Raw genomic sequence first — 19,132 nt, forward strand, 5'->3', positions numbered from 1 at the left:
AAGTATCACTGTTTTAATGATAGTTTTTCGTAGTGCTTACAATATGCCCTTTGTCAAAACCAATTAAATTATCAACTTTCTCCATCTCTGCACTTGGAACAGAAAAAGTTTGTTCCTTTTATTCCACAGCATCGGATAGTTTTTTTAGGACGACTGTCCTTGCCATGTGCTTCAGCTTTCATCAGTTCCACAATAGGTATATGATCATAAAGTTAACTAAAAACTGTCTGATTTCTTGCTCCCTAAAACATCTGAAATCAAACCCTAGGTAGGATGTGACAGTGCTGCTCTAAATCCTGCCATGAGCTTGAAATGACGCTACCTCAAATCAATTAGCATGATAATATACATTACTGCTGACATATGCATGTGCACACAAAGGAATGTCTCAGCATGGGCTATTTATTTATTATTTTTTATTCCTTAGGACCAAAGTGAGGAGCAAAATTCCAAGATTGTGGAACATGTCAATACATGAAATTACAACATATAAGTAATAACACAGAAAAATAAAATGTTCCCTAACTTGAAACATGCCAATCTAAAAGTTTAAGCAAACACAATCAACAATACAACAAGGATCAGCTTAATTTTTCAAGGAACTCCTCAACAGAATAGGAGTGAGCCACTAAGAAACTATTCAGTTTAGATTTGAAAGCACATGGATTACTGCTAAGATGTTTGAATTCGAGTGATAGCTTTTTGAAAATGGCTGCAGCAGTATACTGCACACCTTTCTGCAAATACATTCAAAACTCTAGCAAAAGAACCATTTATTGATGAATTCTTCTGTCACTACAAATGTCAAGATCTAGTTTCATAAACTACTTAACATACCAATAACCTCAAAGTAAAAGGCAAAGGGAACTGAGCACAGCAAACAATGTGGACATGAAGCACAACCAGTTCTAACTGATTAATATTGTTTGATCATTTACTCATCTAAAAGTTCCACTAATCTTCTTAAGACTTGAGACACAATTCTCAGATCTACTGATATTTGACACATTACTTTCATTACGTAGGTAGCATAGAATAATGGTAACAAATACTGATGTTATTTTGCTAAATTTATCAAACTCATGAACTGAGCTTTATTTACTGCAATCAAAAACCCTCTCCAATACTAGTACTTTTTTGTTCCACAGAGGTCCTAAATAATGCAGTGTTTGATGAAGATCATGATGAAATGGTTGTAGTGAAGGATATAGAGATGTTCTCAATGTGTGAACATCATTTGGTGCCATTCTATGGCAAAGTGTCCATTGGTTATCTTCCCACAAAGAAAATTCTTGGACTTAGCAAACTTGCTAGGTAAGTACAGATAATATATTATTGAACAAAAGCTTGAGTTACTAGAAACATCACAGGAATATTCAGAGTGATGCACTGTTCACTATTATTATTTTTTTTTTGTTTCAGAATAGTAGAGATCTTCAGCCGTAGACTACAAGGTAAGCTTAATTTCTCATGTGAAATAAGTTAATGTAAATCACACCTATACAGTACAACAGTATTTCACTTGTATCAAAAGTGATTGGGGATCTTTACCATGAAAGTTGAGGAAGGAAGACAGTCTATTAAAATGCTTTTATTTTGTCTGCAACATGTCACTGTAATTTCAGGAGTTAATTCAAATTTACCTTTAATGTAAGGGATCTTTGCCAATGGGAATTCTCTTTTTATTTGAATCTAGAAAGTAACCTACAGGTACTAAAAGAATAAGCAGTGCACTTCACTGAACTTCAGCACTATCCTAAAAATATTATCTTATCCGAATAACCTTGCAATGAGTATTAGAATTGTAGACATAATTTAATGCCTGTAATTTATGAAGGTATGCTGGATAAAAAAGTGTCATTTTCACCTCTAATTTTTTTCAGATACCATTTGAGTAAAGGCTGTGTATTATGTAACATTGAAAATCATATCATCCAACATCTTAGACTTCACCTTCTAATATTTCCTTCTGAATTGTACAAATTATTCCTGTTCAAATAGTCACCAGATTGTACCTGCATTACAGTTGGCCTTCAGAGTGTAGTGGTACATTTTTAAATTGTAGTTCCAATCATCACATAGCCTCTTTAATTGAAAAGTCTGATATGACATGTGTAATAGTTAATGCCATGTAAAGGCTTTGTTTTCTAGCATTAAGAAAGAATTGCTTCTCATGATGGCATCCTGTACTGGAGAAAAATTCTCAAAAACAGAGCAGTACAGTATCACTTGCAGCACTAAGAATTCAGTAACTTCACATTATAAATTCATTATATTTAAGCTATAGCTTTGCTAAGAATTAATTTAATCACACATAATTAAGTAGCATAGTCAATATGATGTACACAGAAAATAGATGTAAATACCATTGAAGGATTAGACCTTAGGCATCTTCTGACAGTATGAAGGCTGATTACAAGGAAATATGAGGTCCAATTTAGGAGTGCGGGATTTGTGAGCAGCATGTTGCAAGTCCCTCTCACCATTGTTATCAGTAGGTGTGGTGGTCTGGTAAAATGTGGTCTGTCATTGTTGTAGTCTTCAGTCCAGAGGTTGGTGTGATGCAGCTCTCCATGGGACTCTATCCTGTGCAAGCTTCATCATCTCCCAGTACCTACTGCAACCTACATCCTTCTGAATCAGCTTAATGTACTCATCTCTTGGTCTCCCTCTGATTTTTTTCCCTCCACACTCCCCTCCAATACAAAGTTGGTGATCCCTTGATGCCACAGAACAAGACCAACCAACCGATCCTTTCTTCTAGTCAGGTTGTGCCACAAATTTCTCTTCTCATTTGTGTTCAATACCTCCTCATTAGTTATGTGATCTACCCATCTAGTCTTCAGCATTCTTCTGTAGCATCATGTCTTCTCTTGTCTAAACTATTTATCATCCATGTTTCACTTCCATACATGGCTAAACTCCATACAAATACTTTCAGAAATGACTTCCTCACACTTAAATCTATACTCGATGTTAACAAATTTCTCTTCTTCAGAAATGCTTTCCTTGCCATTGCCAGTCTACATTTTATATCCTCTCTACTTCGACCATCATCAGTTATTTTGCTCCCCAAATAGCAAAACTCTTTTAATACTTTAAGTGTCTCATTTCCTAATCTAATTCCAGCAGCATCACCAGGTTTAATTTGATTACATTACATTATCCTCATTTTGCTTGTGTTGATGTTCATTTTATATCATCCTTTCAAGACACTGTCCATTCTGTTAAACTGCTCTTCCAGGTCCTTTGCTGTCTCTGTCACAATTACAATGTCATCAGCAAACCTCAAAGTTTTTATTTCTTCTCCATGGGTTTTAATTCCTACTCCAAATTTTTCTCTTGTTTCCTTCACTGCTTGCTCAATATACAGATTGAATAACATCGCGGATAGGCTACAACCCTGTCTCACTCCTTTCCCAACCACTGCTTCCCTTTCATGCCCCTCAACTCTTATAACTGTCATCTGCTTTCTGTACAAATTGTAAATAGCCTTGCACTCCCTGTATTTGACCCCTGCCTCCTTCAGAATTTGAAAGAGAGTATTTCAGTCAACATTGCAATAAGTTTTCTCTAAGTCTACAAATGCTAGGAATGTAGGTTGGCATTTCCTTGATCTATCTTCCAAGATAAGTTGTATTGCCTCACATGTTCCAACATTTCTACAGAGTCCAAACTGATCTTCCCTGAGGTTGGCTTCTACCAGCTTTTCCATTCATCTGTAAAGAACTCAGGTTTGTATTTTGCAGCTGTAACATGTGATCTGTCATAACTGTTAAACAGCTCGCCTCTCTGTTCCAACAGTGGAACACTTAATATAGCCATCCACCATGCAATAAAATTGACAACAATGAAGTAATGGATTATACTACATTAGCAGCCTATTGAATACTTTCCCATAAGGCATAACTTTCCTTTTTTATTTTGCCAATACTCAAAATTACACAATCTGTGGAAATTATTTTTGAGTCTTTACTTGAAGTTTTCTATTCCATTGTTCTTTCTTTTGTAAAATAAAATTTGTTAGTAGTGGAAAATATCACTGAGCCAATAGATATACTGGCTAATAAATCTGATAATGCTAAGAAACTTTGACATCTGCATCAGTTAATATTGTGAAATATACACACTATTTATTATAGTTCATTTGTTTTTAAAGGTATAGTTTCTTGTAATTTACTAAAGAAATTATGGCAAAAATTCACTAAGCTCTGAGTGATTTATAATGTAATATTTTACTATAGACAGGGTCACTGCACCTATTACAGGAGTTGGTATCTATTGTGCCTCCAACTCACTTGATTTGTCTAGTATAAATATATAGTTCTGTATTCACATGTGCTGAGAAAGAACGTTGCATGTCCATTTACGCACAAGCAGAAGGTAAATGGAGGTAAAACTTCTTTGTTGAAGAGGTTAATTCATTGGTAAAAATGCTTTGGGCTACACACCACTCCTCCAGGGTGATATGTAGCACCACATTGTGTAATATCATTTATGTAATTCGCAGTTCCTGATATTGATTGGGAATCTATATACCAGAAAAGATACTGCACTAGCAACCCAGGAAAGTTGAGTAATCATCCTACTGCTTCATAATCGTGGTCCCTCAGCCAGTAATTGCTGGGTACAGACCAGTTGATGTTGTGGTTCCCAATGTGTGGGCTGTACAGCACAGCTGGTCCTCTGTTAGTATAAACTCTGGGTGTCTACTCTACATTCATATTCTACAAACCACTGTGAAGGGCATGGCAGAAGGTACTTCTCATGGTACTAGTTAACACGGCTTCTTCCTGTTATATTTACATATGGATCGCAGGAAGAATCACAGGTTAAAGGTGTTTGTGTGGGCTGTGATTAAACTAAACTTGGCTTCCTGATCTCCACAGGAGCATAATGTGTAGGTATGCATAGGTATGGATTCATCACTTAAAGTTGGCTTTAACATTTTGTAATTGGGCTTTCATGGGATAGTTTGTGTCTATGTTAGTGTCTGCCAGTTCAGTATTTTCAGAATCTGTGACACTTTCTCATTCATCAAACAAACCTGTGACCATACATGCTGCTATTATTCATGTATGTTGAATATTCACAATCAGTCCTATCTGGACTGTGCCCTAAACACTTTGGCAATATTCTAGGATGAATAACACAAGCATTTCATGAGCAATCTTTGTAGATTGATTTGCATTTTCCCCTAATATATGACCAGTGAACCTAAGTCTGCCACCTGCTTCACCTATGACTCAGCCCATGTTATTGTCTAATATCATATCCCTACTTTGTTATACTCAGGTGTTCATATGAGTTACTTGATTCCAAGTGGGACTCCTTGGTATTTTAATTGCAGGGTACTATGTTTTTTGTGTTGTGAAGTGCAGAATTTTACGTTGATGAACATCTGAAGGAAATTGTCTGAATTTGCACCATTTGGAACTTTGATAAAGATCCAGCTGAAAATTTGTGCAGATTTTTTCAGACAGTACTTTATTGTAGATAACTATATCATCTGCAAAATATTTATTAATATTGTCTGTAATTTATTTAAGAGCCAAGAACAGCAAAATTTTTACACTTTGCTGGGGCTCATCCTAAGTTACCTCTACACCTGTCGATGACTTTACATCAAGGATAACATGCTGTATCCTCCCTACCAAGATACTTTCTATCCTGTTACAAATACAATATTTTCGATGCTAAGGATAGGTGTGATACTGGGTCAAATGTTTCTCAGAAAGCAAGAAATGCTCATTTGCCTGACTGTCTTAATCAGTGGCTTTCTGAACATCATGTGAGAAATGTGCGATTTGGTTTCACATATCTTTCTGAAATCCATAATGGTTGCCTTGGAGAATATCATTATCAGTGACACCTCATCACATTTTAAATCAGAATGTGCTCCAAGATTATATAAAAAACGAATGTCTAGGATGCTGGACAATAGTTTTGTGGAGCACTTCTGCTCCCATTCTTGTAGATGGATGTGATCTGCGCTTTCTTCCATCTACTGGGCATGATTCTATAGGGAGATCCATGGTAGATTAGGGTTAGGAGAAGTTAACTTCACTGCAAATTCAGTACAGAATCTGGTAAGATTCAAACAGCCCCTGAAACTTTATTCAGTTTTAGCAGTTTCTAATGTCCTCAACACTACTGACACTGATAGTTGTCACCTTTGCAGAAGCGCAAGAATGAAACTGGGATGACACCCTTGAATTTTTGTTCATAAAGAAGAATTTCAAAGTATTTTGTCAGTCCTGATGCTGCTTTGCTACCCTCAATTTTGACTCCTGCCTCATCCATAAGTGTCTGGACACTAACTTCGGTGCCAATAACAGCCTTTACCTATAAACAGAATTTCTTTGAATTTTGAGACATCTTTTGATAATACTCAGATGCAGCAGTTAATTGCTATCTTTACAGTCACATGCAACTCAGCCTCTCCCTGTATACAGGGTGATCCAGGAGCAATGTCCCATAACTTGAGATGCTTCTGCATGTGGAAATAAACTGAAAAAGTTCTATGAACATGTGTTCAGTTTGTGATCATTGATGGAACTGGAGTGGGTTGAAGGCTACACACCCATGAATGAATATTACTTACTGAAATGCTTTGTAGGCACTGTGGTGGACAGAATAAGGGTGGAATGGACTGATCCATCCTACAAGAAGTGCAAGGGTTCTCCAAAAGATGGCAGCACTGTGATCAGAGGCAACAGCTGCAAGCAAGCCCAGGGGGACAAATGTAGATTGGATCAGTCACCAGTTGTGAGTGCACGTCATGCTTGAATGATGTTTAATTAAGCAAGCCCATTGTGTCCACAAATACTGATATTCTGCTTATGTTCACCCAAGCAGAATATGCAGACATATTTGTGCACATGTGCTATAGTGGCAGTGCCCATGCAGCTTAGACAGAATGACATATTAATCAACCCTCTGTGCTAGGATATTTCCCAGGGTTTTAAACATTATGTGAATCTGGATCACTGTCTAATATACACGTAACATCAGAACATGAGGCTGTTCAGTCAACTGAGGAAAGGGAAGATGACATTGCAGTGCATGGTGCATTAGTTGTCAGCTCAAGATTCCACAAATAAAAGTGTGGTATACATAACATTCTGAGGGCTTGTACTAATTCCATGTGCAGCCCAGGCAACATCTGCAACCAGGTGATTCAGTAAGCAGACAACAATTTCGTGAGTGGTTGGCTGTACAGAGATGTCGTACAATATGCTCTGTTTATGGATGAGGCATTTACATAAAATGGTATCATGAACACTTGCAATTATCATACATAGGCGATGGAGAGCCCACATGACACTAGAGAAACAAGATTACAAATTCTGAATGAACGTCTTGTGTGATATGGTGGATGATGTAGTGATAGGGCCTGTGTTCCTGTCAAATTGCATGAAAACTGCAGCATATGCACATTTCCTCATAGAACACCTACCTGCACTTTTAGAAGACACAACATTAGAGCAACAACAGCAAATGTACCTGCAACATGATGGATTACCAATTTGCTTTACCAGACAAGCATCCCAGTATCTGAATAACACTTTTCCTCAATGGATTGGCGGGGTTGGACCCATTAGTTGTCCTGCCAGATCATTGAACCAAACCCCATTAGACTTCTGTTTATGGGGCTGGTTAAAGGGAGATGTGTGTGCTACAAAGGTGGATTTATATTAAGAAATTGCCACTCGCATCACTGACACTGTTGTCAACATTAAAACCCACCAAGATTATGGCCGATGTGCCCCAAAATGTACACCCTCAAACACGTTGATGAATGGACTGAGAAGTGTGGGGGAATTTTTGACCATATCTTTTAGTATCGACCAGTTAGCTTTCCTGTCATTATTCTGTTTACCATAGTGACTACACAGCATTTCTGTAAGTAATATTCACTCCTGTCTTCACATGGTTCATGGATGTGTGTGGTCACCAACGTGCTCCAGTACTGTAACGATCGAAAATCGGAAACTGGCTCACAGAACTTTTCATTTATTTTCACATTTAGAATCGGCTCAAAAACTGACATTCCTCATGAGTCACCCTGTATATCCATATGTTTTGTTTATATCTATTAAATAATAATTCGTTTCTTTAGAAGCTTTTTTATTGTGGACAATAGAGGGTCCCTCCCATTGTGAACTTTTCTTCTAGGTATGTATCTCACGTCTATAGTCTCTAAACCTGAGCCGCAGTTCCTGTACATGCTCCCATAGATATGAATGTTTCAGTTCTTTATTGAGATATGACACTACTGCCTCTTTATCTAGTTTGCTGAATGTGTAAAACCTTGTTTTTGTCTTAGTTGCACATTGTCTTTTGGTAATCACTGTGATTATGCTGTCGCATAGTCACTGATAGTTTATAAGCGGATATCCTCAAGTAGTTCAGGTCTACTTGTTGCTATTAGGCCCAACATATGCAACATGAGAGGAATACCAAACGATCTGTTCTAGGTAGTTTTCTGCAGTAAGTAATTCTTGTCATGACCATCATTTACAAAACTGTAATTATCTCATTTAGCTGTTAGATGATTGAAGTCTCCTTTGATGATGACTGTATGATTGGAGAACTTGTGTACTGGTGATCTTAGGTTTCCTCTAAAGTTTTCGTTTACATCTGGAGGTGAGTTTGATGATAGATAGCATCTGTTACTACTTCAGTGAATTTGAGTTTTTTGCATATAGTGACAAATCACCTTCACTTGCTATTAACCTATTTTCCCACAAAAATATCACTGTTGTTAATTTTGGGTTTTAGCTAGTATTACGTGAACTCCACTGCTGTTTAGAAATGCTTCAAACCTGACATTTCTGTTTTAAATGCTCCAGTGCAGTTAATTATTAAGATTTTAATACTCTTGCCCTATAAGGGATCTTCGTTGGATCTTACACTGACACTTGCTAATGCCTTTTCAGTTATGGTTATCTGGATTGGATGGAGAGTTGCCTAGTCTAAAAAAATTCCTTTTGTGAATCTCTCACACAGTCGACTACCTAAATAGCATCCTATGATGTATAATGCACAACTGAAATGTTCATGGGAACTGCACAGTTCCCAACCATGTGGTACAAATCTAGAAAATCAGAGCCTAGCTTATCACAAAATTTTCAAAGCCATTGATTAAACCCTTCCACTTTCCTCAGAACCAGAGGGCAACAATCAGTTCTGGGAATAATGATGCAAATTTTGAGCTTTGTTGAAATTTGGTGAGTAATGCTGCCTTCCTCTACCTTCTTTGCCAGGCAAGGGGATAGTTTAAGTATGAGTTCAGAGGAGAAATGACAGGCATCTGGCTCAACTGTTTGGATTGTGAGTATGGGAAAACATCTCAATTAATGTCATTGGGATGGATGGTGGTTGAGGTAAACCAGTAACAAGTGGGCAACCTCTGGGGTACCTGCCATAGTGCAGTTGGCGGATGACTTCTGAGACAAGCAGATTTTGGCCTATGTGGTTGTTAATTACTCTAGCTCCCATTGGTAACAAAATGATTCTTACTGTTCATACCAACTCCTGATGGGAAAGGTCATCCATAAGGAAATGCTGACACCTAATCATCAAAGAACAACAATGTTCAGTCCTCTTGAGGAAACAAATTGAAATAATTGCTGTAAAGACAGTGACAAGGTAGATATTCACAAAAATCACTTAGTTTTTTTTAAATTTTTGCTTATTTGTCCATCCTGAAGGATTGTACATTCTAATGTTGACATAACTTGAACAAAGGAAGAGATACCATCATCATATATACATAAGTGTATAAAGTATATCTGAAGAATATGCTATCTCTGTTAACACTATAATATAAATGAACTATATGCAACCTATGTAATATCTATGAAATACGAATGGATGGTATAGTACAAACCAGAAAATCAACACACAGAATTAATGACTATAGTTTTCTCAAGTCATGTAACTTGGATGTCAATCATCAGCGTGCGCGTGTGTCTGCGCGTGTGTCTGCGCGCGTGTGTGTCTGCGCGCGTGTGTGTCTGCGCGCGTGTGTGTCTGCGCGCGTGTGTGTCTGCGCGCGTGTGTGTCTGCGCGCGTGTGTGTCTGCGCGCGTGTGTGTCTGCGCGCGTGTGTGTCTGCGCGCGTGTGTGTCTGCGCGCGTGTGTGTCTGCGCGCGTGTGTGTCTGCGCGCGTGTGTGTCTGCGCGCGTGTGTGTCTGCGCGCGTGTGTGTCTGCGCGCGTGTGTGTCTGCGCGCGTGTGTGTCTGCGCGCGTGTGTGTCTGCGCGCGTGTGTGTCTGCGCGCGTACACACGCGCGTGTGTCTGCGCGCGCGTGTGTCTGCGCGCGCGTGTGTCTGCGCGCGCGTGTGTCTGCGCGCGCGTGTGTCTGCGCGCGCGTGTGTCTGCGCGCGCGTGTGTCTGCGCGCGCGTGTGTCTGCGCGCGCGTGTGTCTGCGCGCGCGTGTGTCTGCGCGCGCGTGTGTCTGCGCGCGCGTGTGTCTGCGCGCGCGTGTGTCTGCGCGCGCGTGTGTCTGCGCGCGCGTGTGTCTGCGCGCGCGTGTGTCTGCGCGCGCGTGTGTCTGCGCGCGCGTGTGTCTGCGCGCGCGTGTGTCTGCGCGCGCGTGTGTCTGCGCGCGCGTGTGTCTGTGCCCGAAAGCCCATATCGAAGATGTTTCATTGAATGGTTTGGGCGTTGACACTTGTTGATAGTCCAATCTGTTGCAATTTGCAGAAGGTTTGCACTTCAATCATGTTGAATGATCCTCTTCAGTTGTCATTGGTCCTATTCTTGCAAGATCTTTTTCTGGCCACGGTGATGTCAGAGATTTGATGTTTTACCGGATTACTGATATTCACAGTAGGCTGGTAAAATGGTTGTGCGGGAAAATCCCCACTTCATCCCTAACTTGGAGATGCTGTCCCATCACTCATATGCTGACTATAACATCTCATTCAAACTCACGTAAATCTTGATAACCTGCCATTGTAGCAGCAATAACCAATCTAACAACTGCGCCAGACACTTGTCTTATGTAGGTGTTGCTGCCTGCAGTGCCATATTCTGCCTATGTTGCAAAGGCGGTGGCATCACCTTTAATGCTTTCATAGCCTCAGCATATGAGATTGTTCCCCATCCCCTTTACTTCCTCAAGTTTTCTTTCTTAGGCATAAACCTGGCTGTCCTTCTTCCACACAGGATGGCCACTAGACCAGTTTAGTCATTTTGGTGGCTGCATGCATGAATCATTTGATTCATGTGCATCTGTTCCACATTTAATACATGTTACCTCACCATTAAAACGAAGGATTTTATGTCCTAACAGTTGGAATTTAGCACATCTTGGAGGATTTCGGTATGCATTGTAACTTTGTAGCAGGTAAAACCAACTGCTCTATATTTTTGTTGTATGGGGGGCTTTAAATTTTTTTTTTAAGGTACTTGTTCACTTTGTAATTTTTTTTTTCTCTGACAACCTCATTTGCTCATAAGTCCTGTAAGTCATAGGGGTCAGTCTGCACCAGCATCACTACCAGTTGCCTACCCATATTGCTAAATTGAGGGTGGTACACATTTAAATTACTATAGGGTAACCCATTTTTTTGGGCCCTTACAGCTCATAAATGTTCTGTGATGTAGCTGTCTGTCATTGGAGTACCATTTCAGACATACTTGTTTTCTGTCAAAAAAACTAGCAAGTGACTCTAAAACTTTGTGAATATAGAAAGTGATTTTTGAACAGATTCCTCATCTTTCTTAATTATTAATTAAAATAACCATTATAATAAAATTCTGTGGGAGCAAAAGAAAAAAAAAGGATTTTTATTTTCCAGAGGACTCAAATGCTGAAGAACTAACAAGTCTTAAATAAAATAATATTGTATGTCAAGAAGCTAAAATGTCAACATCCCCTCTCTTAAAAACATGACCACTCTCAAAGTAATCTATAAATAATGTGTGTTTTGTGTGTAAAGAAAATTGCTGTAGTAGCTGATGATTAACAAACCAGATAACATATCATGCAGTCCAAAATTAAAACAAAAAATGTCTAGTTCCTGGCTTGGATTAAAGTATTCTTACACAACACTATATCCATCACATTAACTGTGCAACACAATTACATGGCACTGAATATAGATATTTGTCTCACCTGTGATGACGGTGTTGCCAAACTAAAATTGTTTGACATCAGTTTTCTACTGAAGACATGCATGGGACAAACTTTTGATGGAAATTTTTATCTTGTTAGAGTGGAAGGATTTGCTCTGGTGTAAGTGTGCAAATTTTTGTCCACTCTGTATACGCATCACTGAAAATCACCATACGTACAAAACACTTCCCAATGAAATGAAATGAAATGAAATGAAATGAAATGAAATGAAATGAAATGAAATGTCATGTGATGAGGGGCTCCCGTCGGGTAGACCGCTCACCTGGTGCAAGTCTTTAGATTTGAGGCCACTTCGGCGACTTGTGCATCAATGGGGATGAAATGATCATCATTAGGACAACACAACACCCAGTCCCTGAGCAGAGAAAATCTCCGACCCAGCTGTGAATCGAACCCGGGCCCTGAGGATTGACAGTCTGTCACGCTGACCACTCAGCTACCGGGGACAGACACTTCCCACTTTGTGCCCCACTTGATAAAGAGGCTCTCACAGACCTAATTAAGCAACACCTTCAACCATCATTTTTGTGTGTTTTAGGCTCTTTATTTCATTTTGTTTGTAACCTGACACACAACTGTTGGGCAGTGTTCTCATTCAGAGGGGCTGTGCATTTTCCCTTCAGACCTGTGTATGAGAAATGGCTCTTCACACTCTCCCAGACATTGCTACTATAACACAGTCAAAAAGTATTGTTTTAGTTCCTTTTCCAACCTCCACAGTTATATTTCTATAGGAAGACTTCATTAGATTAGATTAGATTAGATTTACTTTCATTCCAATTGATCCGTAGTGAGGAGGTCCTCCAGGATGTGGAACATGTCAGAAAAACAACAATACATGACAAATATTTAAACTAAAACAAATAAGCTAATGTACCATTCCACAGGTCCCAAGTGGAATGATCGTCATTTTTTAATGAACACTAAGAGTCATTTTACAAATACTATTGCACTGAATTTAAAATAAAAAAGTTTTATATTTATTTATAAGGTAAGAAACATGTAATACAACTACTGTAATACTTATTTACAATGAACACATTACTGCACTGAAATGGTGCAGAAGTTAGATTATACTTACACACACACACACACACACACACACACACACACACACACACACACACAAATTTTCAGTGAACACATTACTGCACTGAAATTGTGCAGAAGTTATGTTGTACTTATATACAAATCAGTTGGTTTTCCTCAGAAATTCATCAATGGAGTAGAAGGAGTTGGCCACCAATAAATCCTTTAGGCTTCTCTTAAACTGAATTTCATTGGTTGTTACGCTTTTTATGGCTGCTGGCAAGTTATTGAAAATGTGTGTTCCTGAATAATGCACACCTTTTTGTACAAGACTAAGTGACTTTAAATCCTTGTGAAGATTGTTCTTATTTCTAGTATTGATTCCATGAATTGAGCTGTTGGTTTGAAAAAGTGATATATTTTTAATGACAAATTTCATTAAGGAATAAATATATTGGGAAGCTGTAGTTAGTATCCCTAGTTCCCTAAACAGGCTTCTGCAGGATGTTCTTGAGTTCACACCACATATAATTCTTACTGCACGTTTTTGTGCCCGGAAAACTTTAGCTTGGCTTGATGAATTACCCCAGAAAATAATCCCATATGACATTATGGAATGAAAGTAAGCATAGTATGCCAGCTTTTTCATTTTTATATCCCCTATGTCTGACAAAATTCGCATTGCAAACAGAGATTTGTTAAGACGCTTCAGCAGTTCTGTGGTGTGCTCCTCCCAGTTGAATTTATTATCAAGCTGTAATCCCAAGAATTTAACACCGTCCACTTCTTCTATCTTCTTGTCATCATATGTTAGACATATACTCTTGGGACACCCCTTACAAGTTCTGAACTGCATGTAGTGTGTTTTTTCAAAGTTTAGTGACAAAGAATTGGCTAGGAACCAGTGATTAATGTCTACAAATATTTTATTGGCTGATCTTTCTAAGACTACACTTGATTTGCTATTTATTGCAATGTTTGTATCATCAGCAAACAAAACAAACTTGGCATCTGGTAATGTTACTGATGAAAGGTCATTGATATACACAAGAAAAAGTAAGGGCCCCAAAATGGAACCTTGTGGGACCCCACATGTAATTAGTTCCCAGTTGGATGATGCCTGATAGCTTGATACATGTCTCTTTCCTAATAACACCCTTTGTTTCCTGCCAGAGATATAAGATTTGAACCATTTTGCAGCATTTCCTGTTACACTATAATATTCTAGTTTACTTAAAAGGATATTGTGATTTACACAGTCAAATGCCTTTGACAGATCACAAAATATACCAGTTGCCTGCAATTTTTTGTCTAATGAATTAAGTACATTTTCACTGTAAGTGTAGATAGCCTTCTCAATATCAGAACCTTTTAGAAATCCAAACTGTGACTTTGACAGTATGTTATTTGAGATAAGATGGTTATAAAGACGACTGTACATTACTTTTTCGAAAATTTTTGAGAATGCTGGCAACAGTGAAATTGGACGGAAATTTGATGCTATTTCTTTATCTCCCTTCTTAAACAGTGGCTTAACTTCAGCATATTTCAGCCATTCGGGAAATATTCCACTGATAAACGACTGGTTACACAGATAGCTTAATATGTTACTTAGCTCAGAATCACATTCTTTAATTAACTTTGTTGATATTTCATCATACCCACTAGATGTTTTTGATTTTAAAGATTTTATGATGGACATTATTTCTGTTGGGGTAGTGAGGGTCAAATTCATATTATGGAAGTTACTTGAAATGTCTGGTCTAAGGTAATCCATAGCAGCATCTTCCGAACCTGACAACCCCATCTTTTCAGTAACAGTTATAAAATGTTTGTTAAAAAGTTCTGCAACACTATACACATCTGTCACCAATGCATCATTTACTCTTAATGCTATTTGTTCCTCTTCATGTCTGGTTCTACCGGTCTCCTCCTTCACTATATCCCATATTGTCTTTATTTTGTTATCTGATATGACTATCTTTTCCTTGTAATATATTTGCTTTGACATCCGTATTACAGTCTTTAATATTTTGCAGTATTTCTTATAATGTGCTATAGCATCAACATTGGAAATGTTTCGGATTGACAGATACAGTTTTCTTTTTGTTTTACAAGATAAGATTGCTTAATTCAAACTTTGTGCACTCATATTCACAAAGACCACTAATAATCTTCCCTTGAGTGCCCTAAAACCATCATCATGATGTCACTGTAGAAAGTTACACACAAAATATAAAATTTTAAAATTTAAACATTGTGCTTTCAAACTTTGATACATATGAAAGAAGAAATCACACTAGAATTTTTGTTGCAGTTCAGGAGAGACTGACCAAACAGATTGCTGTTGCTGTGACAAAGGCTGTGCAGCCTGCAGGTGTGGCAGTAGTTGTTGAGGGAGTGTAAGTAAACTAATTCCTGATTTACAGCTTTCATTGCTAAAACTACTGTTATTACCGTGTGGGAGTGTGGGAGTGGGAGTGTGTGGGAGTGTGTGGGAGTGTGTGGGAGTGTGTGGGAGTGTGTGTGGGAGAGTGTGTGGGAGAGTGTGTGGGAGAGTGTGTGGGAGAGTGTGTGGGAGAGTGTGTGGGAGAGTGTGTGGGAGAGTGTGTGGGAGAGTGTGTGGGAGAGTGTGTGGGAGAGTGTGTGGGAGAGTGTGTGGGAGAGTGTGGGAGAGTGTGTGGGGGAGTGTGGGAGTGTGTGGGAGTGTGTGGGAGTGTGTGGGAGTGTGTGGGAGTGTGTGTGAGTGTGTGTGAGTGTGTGTGTGTGTGTGTGTGTGTGTGTGTGTGTGTGTGTGTGAGTGTGTGTGTGTGTGAGAGAGAGAGAGAGAGAGAGAGAGAGAGTGTTATTTCTTGGGCTAAGTTCATGAGACACCAGTTTGTGTGTTCAGTGTGACTTGGTTATTATTTTATTATTATTATTATTATTTGTTTGTATTGGTCACCTCAATTATGTCAGGTGCACCTTCTCCTTGTGCTTGGCCCTAAACTTCATTTGCTGTTACTTCCTTCGGTCCACATTTTGCCAGGTTTTAGTTTTGGCACTTCTCAAAAACAGTTACTCTTCGAGTTAATTCTTGAGTGGAAAGTGTTTGTGGCTACCTGAAGTCATACCTATTGGAAGTATTTTTCTGCCTCAGTGAATCATACTGTCTTGTTCTTTCTTGTTGAGAAAGATGTAAAAGATAAGTTTGAGTAAACTTGTAGGGCTCATAAAGCCAATGTGGCCATAGAAAAACAACCTTCCTTGTGTGAATTATTGGAATCTTTACTACATGTGTATAGTGTTTGAGATTCTCATTTCCTGAATTGTCTTTGGTTATGCCTAATATTTTGCTCAGGATGTGCTATTCTGTTACTTCTAACTGCCTAGTCAGATCATGCCACTTAATAGCAAAACATTCTTTGTGTATCAGTCCACAAAAACATATTACTGTGAAGTAATGTAGCTTTATATTAACTGATACAGATTGCCTCTTGCAAACACACACTTCAGGTTAGTTGATATGCTGTCTCCATTTTTCTGATCTGTGATGTAAAGGCTTCTTTCCAGAGGTGACCAGCTCTATTCATTCTCAAAGATTTTTTTAACATGTTTATTTTGATTTCTCTTGCTTCTACCTGTAGTGATCTGGTGGTTGCTTTGTCTGTAACCAATTCAGTTTTCTCAAAGGAAATCTGGAATCCTGCCATTGCTGCTGCTGCTGCTGCTGCGGCTGCTTATATTTATATGTACAGTTATTACATGACTCATATATTTATTTTCTTTTCTTCTAGACACATGTGCATGGTGATGAGAGGGGTGCAAAAGATTAACAGTAAGACAGTTACTTCAACAATGCTTGGAGTCTTCAGAGATGATCCAAAAACCAGGGAAGAATTTCTCAACTTGGTGCATTCGAAGTAAAAAGAGTGGTGAAAGATGACTGTCACAATGAATAAATGAGTTGGTTAAGTGATCAAACACAGCAGAACAAAAATTAAAGTATTTATTGCTTGAAATAGGAAAAATTCGCTATTTACCTGCAGAAACCGCAAAACTTCTATCATTTGTCCAAGGAAGATTGTTTCAAAGATTAGTACACACACTTTTGTGATAGTCACCTATTAAGCATTGTTCCTGTAAATGTTGATACTGTGTTTGTCCCATTGTTACAGTGTTCATAGAATATCAGTATTTTTAGTATGAAGCTTGATAAATTGTTGTGTGCATTGTTTGAAAGTAAATAGTTCTCATGTGGTTTTTAAAGGCTTCTTAGCCTATCAGAAGTATTAGCATGATGAAAGTATGAGAGGACCAATGGAACTACCTGGAAATGTACATGAATGTGGAGTATATTTTAAGAGACTATTTGTTAAATGAGAAATTATTTAAGACAATCCCAAGATTGTTTTGTAATTTTTAAGAATCTTGCCAGGTATTTTAGTTAGTACTTCATGTTTTGTGCTTCATAGAAGGTAGCATGGGAAGGCTATGTGGTACTTCTGGAACCTTAATGTTTCTTAAAAATATTAATTTCACTAAGCAAAAACATCATATGAAACAGTTAAAAAAATTAAGTGATTAGGCATTGTACTTTGGGATCTACAGTTGCTTGTAATTGTCACAAAAGAGCAAAGAATTAACAAAAAATGAGTACTTAATTTCTTTTATTGTGAGCAATCTCGTGCTGCTTTTAAGAATGAAACTACGTAAAATTGCATGTGCTCTGAGGCAAGTGACTGACAAAATACAACAGTTCAAACAGTACACATCATAAAATGTACAAAGTGTTATCAGGAACTTGAAGTCTGTTTTCTCCTCGCTACACAGTGGAGGACTCAAACCTAATCTAATAGTACAAACAAAATAATCCTTTCCATGTTTTTTTCATGAGAATTTCATTTATATGTAACCATGACCCATATCTATTACATGATTCAGAACAAATGTGTTTTAAATGCATAGAATGAGCTGCAAGAAACATGGGGAAATACCAAGACTCTCAAGTATTGGTGGTGGAATATGTTTTTTTGTAGTCTGGTTCTTCTCAGACATCTGAAACACATGGTTCATGCTGGATTGTGAGAAAGTTTAATGAAATTACAGAAACTTAAATAAAATTTGGAATTTGTAGTGTTTGAATGTTTCATAAAAAAGGTTGCAGTCCAAATAGGAAGTCAAAATGATGATTTTGGCTTAAACCACAGTATCCAGACTTATAATGGATACTGATCACAGATGCCTACCTCCTAAAAAGTCTTGATTTCTATACAAAGTTAGTGATAAATTGTCTTTCCATGACATGTAAGTTTTTGCCTCAAATATATTTTACAATAAAATTTGAATTCTCATTGTATTTTACTCATATGGTGAGAGGATGATCCAGGGTATTGTTACACTCCATCAAATTTCATACCCTTTCTGTAAATATTTGAGAGTAAAATAAAAATGTATTTAATTTGTTTTAAGTATGGTACCACAAGTGTTGAGATTACATAAGTGGCATTATTTAGAATAATTGCAGTACAGTTATTGAGATATCTAAAGTTTTTGTGGCTAATGTTACAGAAATGAGGCAGTTGGCCTAAGTTAATTGTTTTTACTTCTATTTTTGTATTTGAATTCCTTATTTTTATGATGATTAGAATAAATAACAAATGTATTTTAGTAATTTTTATTTGTATTTTGCCATACATTTGCAAGAGTTACACTGCAAACGCCAATGAACTGGACCAATATTGTCTTTAGACTTTTGTATTAATATTTATTGTCAAATAAAATTTTACAAATTTTCATTTAAAAAAAAAAAGCTTGGTGTGCTCTCTCTCTCTCTCTCTCTCTCTCTCTCTCTCTCTCTCTCTCTCTCTCTCTCTCTCTCTCTCTCTCTCTGTGTGTGTGTGTGTGTGTGTGTGTGTGTGTGTGTGTGTGTGTGTGTGTGTGTGTGTGTGTGTGTGTGTGTACCAGAAAAAGA

At 37.9% G+C, this 19,132-nt stretch overlaps 1 protein-coding gene across 1 annotated transcript in view; it reads left to right on the plus strand.

The window, feature by feature from the left end:
• LOC124612461 (GTP cyclohydrolase 1) overlaps positions 1-18,512 on the plus strand; it is a 97,595-nt gene extending 79,083 nt beyond the window's left edge. Inside the window, exons 3-6 of the mRNA XM_047140688.1 lie at positions 1,149-1,314; positions 1,423-1,454; positions 15,497-15,581; positions 16,956-18,512. Coding sequence (XP_046996644.1) covers positions 1,149-1,314; positions 1,423-1,454; positions 15,497-15,581; positions 16,956-17,085 — 413 coding nt within the window. The 3' untranslated portion in view covers positions 17,086-18,512. The remainder of the gene's footprint in view (positions 1-1,148; positions 1,315-1,422; positions 1,455-15,496; positions 15,582-16,955) is intronic.
• Positions 18,513-19,132: the final 620 nt, after the last annotated feature.

Source organism: Schistocerca americana, chromosome 4 (assembly GCF_021461395.2).
Source record: "Schistocerca americana isolate TAMUIC-IGC-003095 chromosome 4, iqSchAmer2.1, whole genome shotgun sequence".
Taxonomy (NCBI): domain Eukaryota; kingdom Metazoa; phylum Arthropoda; class Insecta; order Orthoptera; family Acrididae; genus Schistocerca; species Schistocerca americana.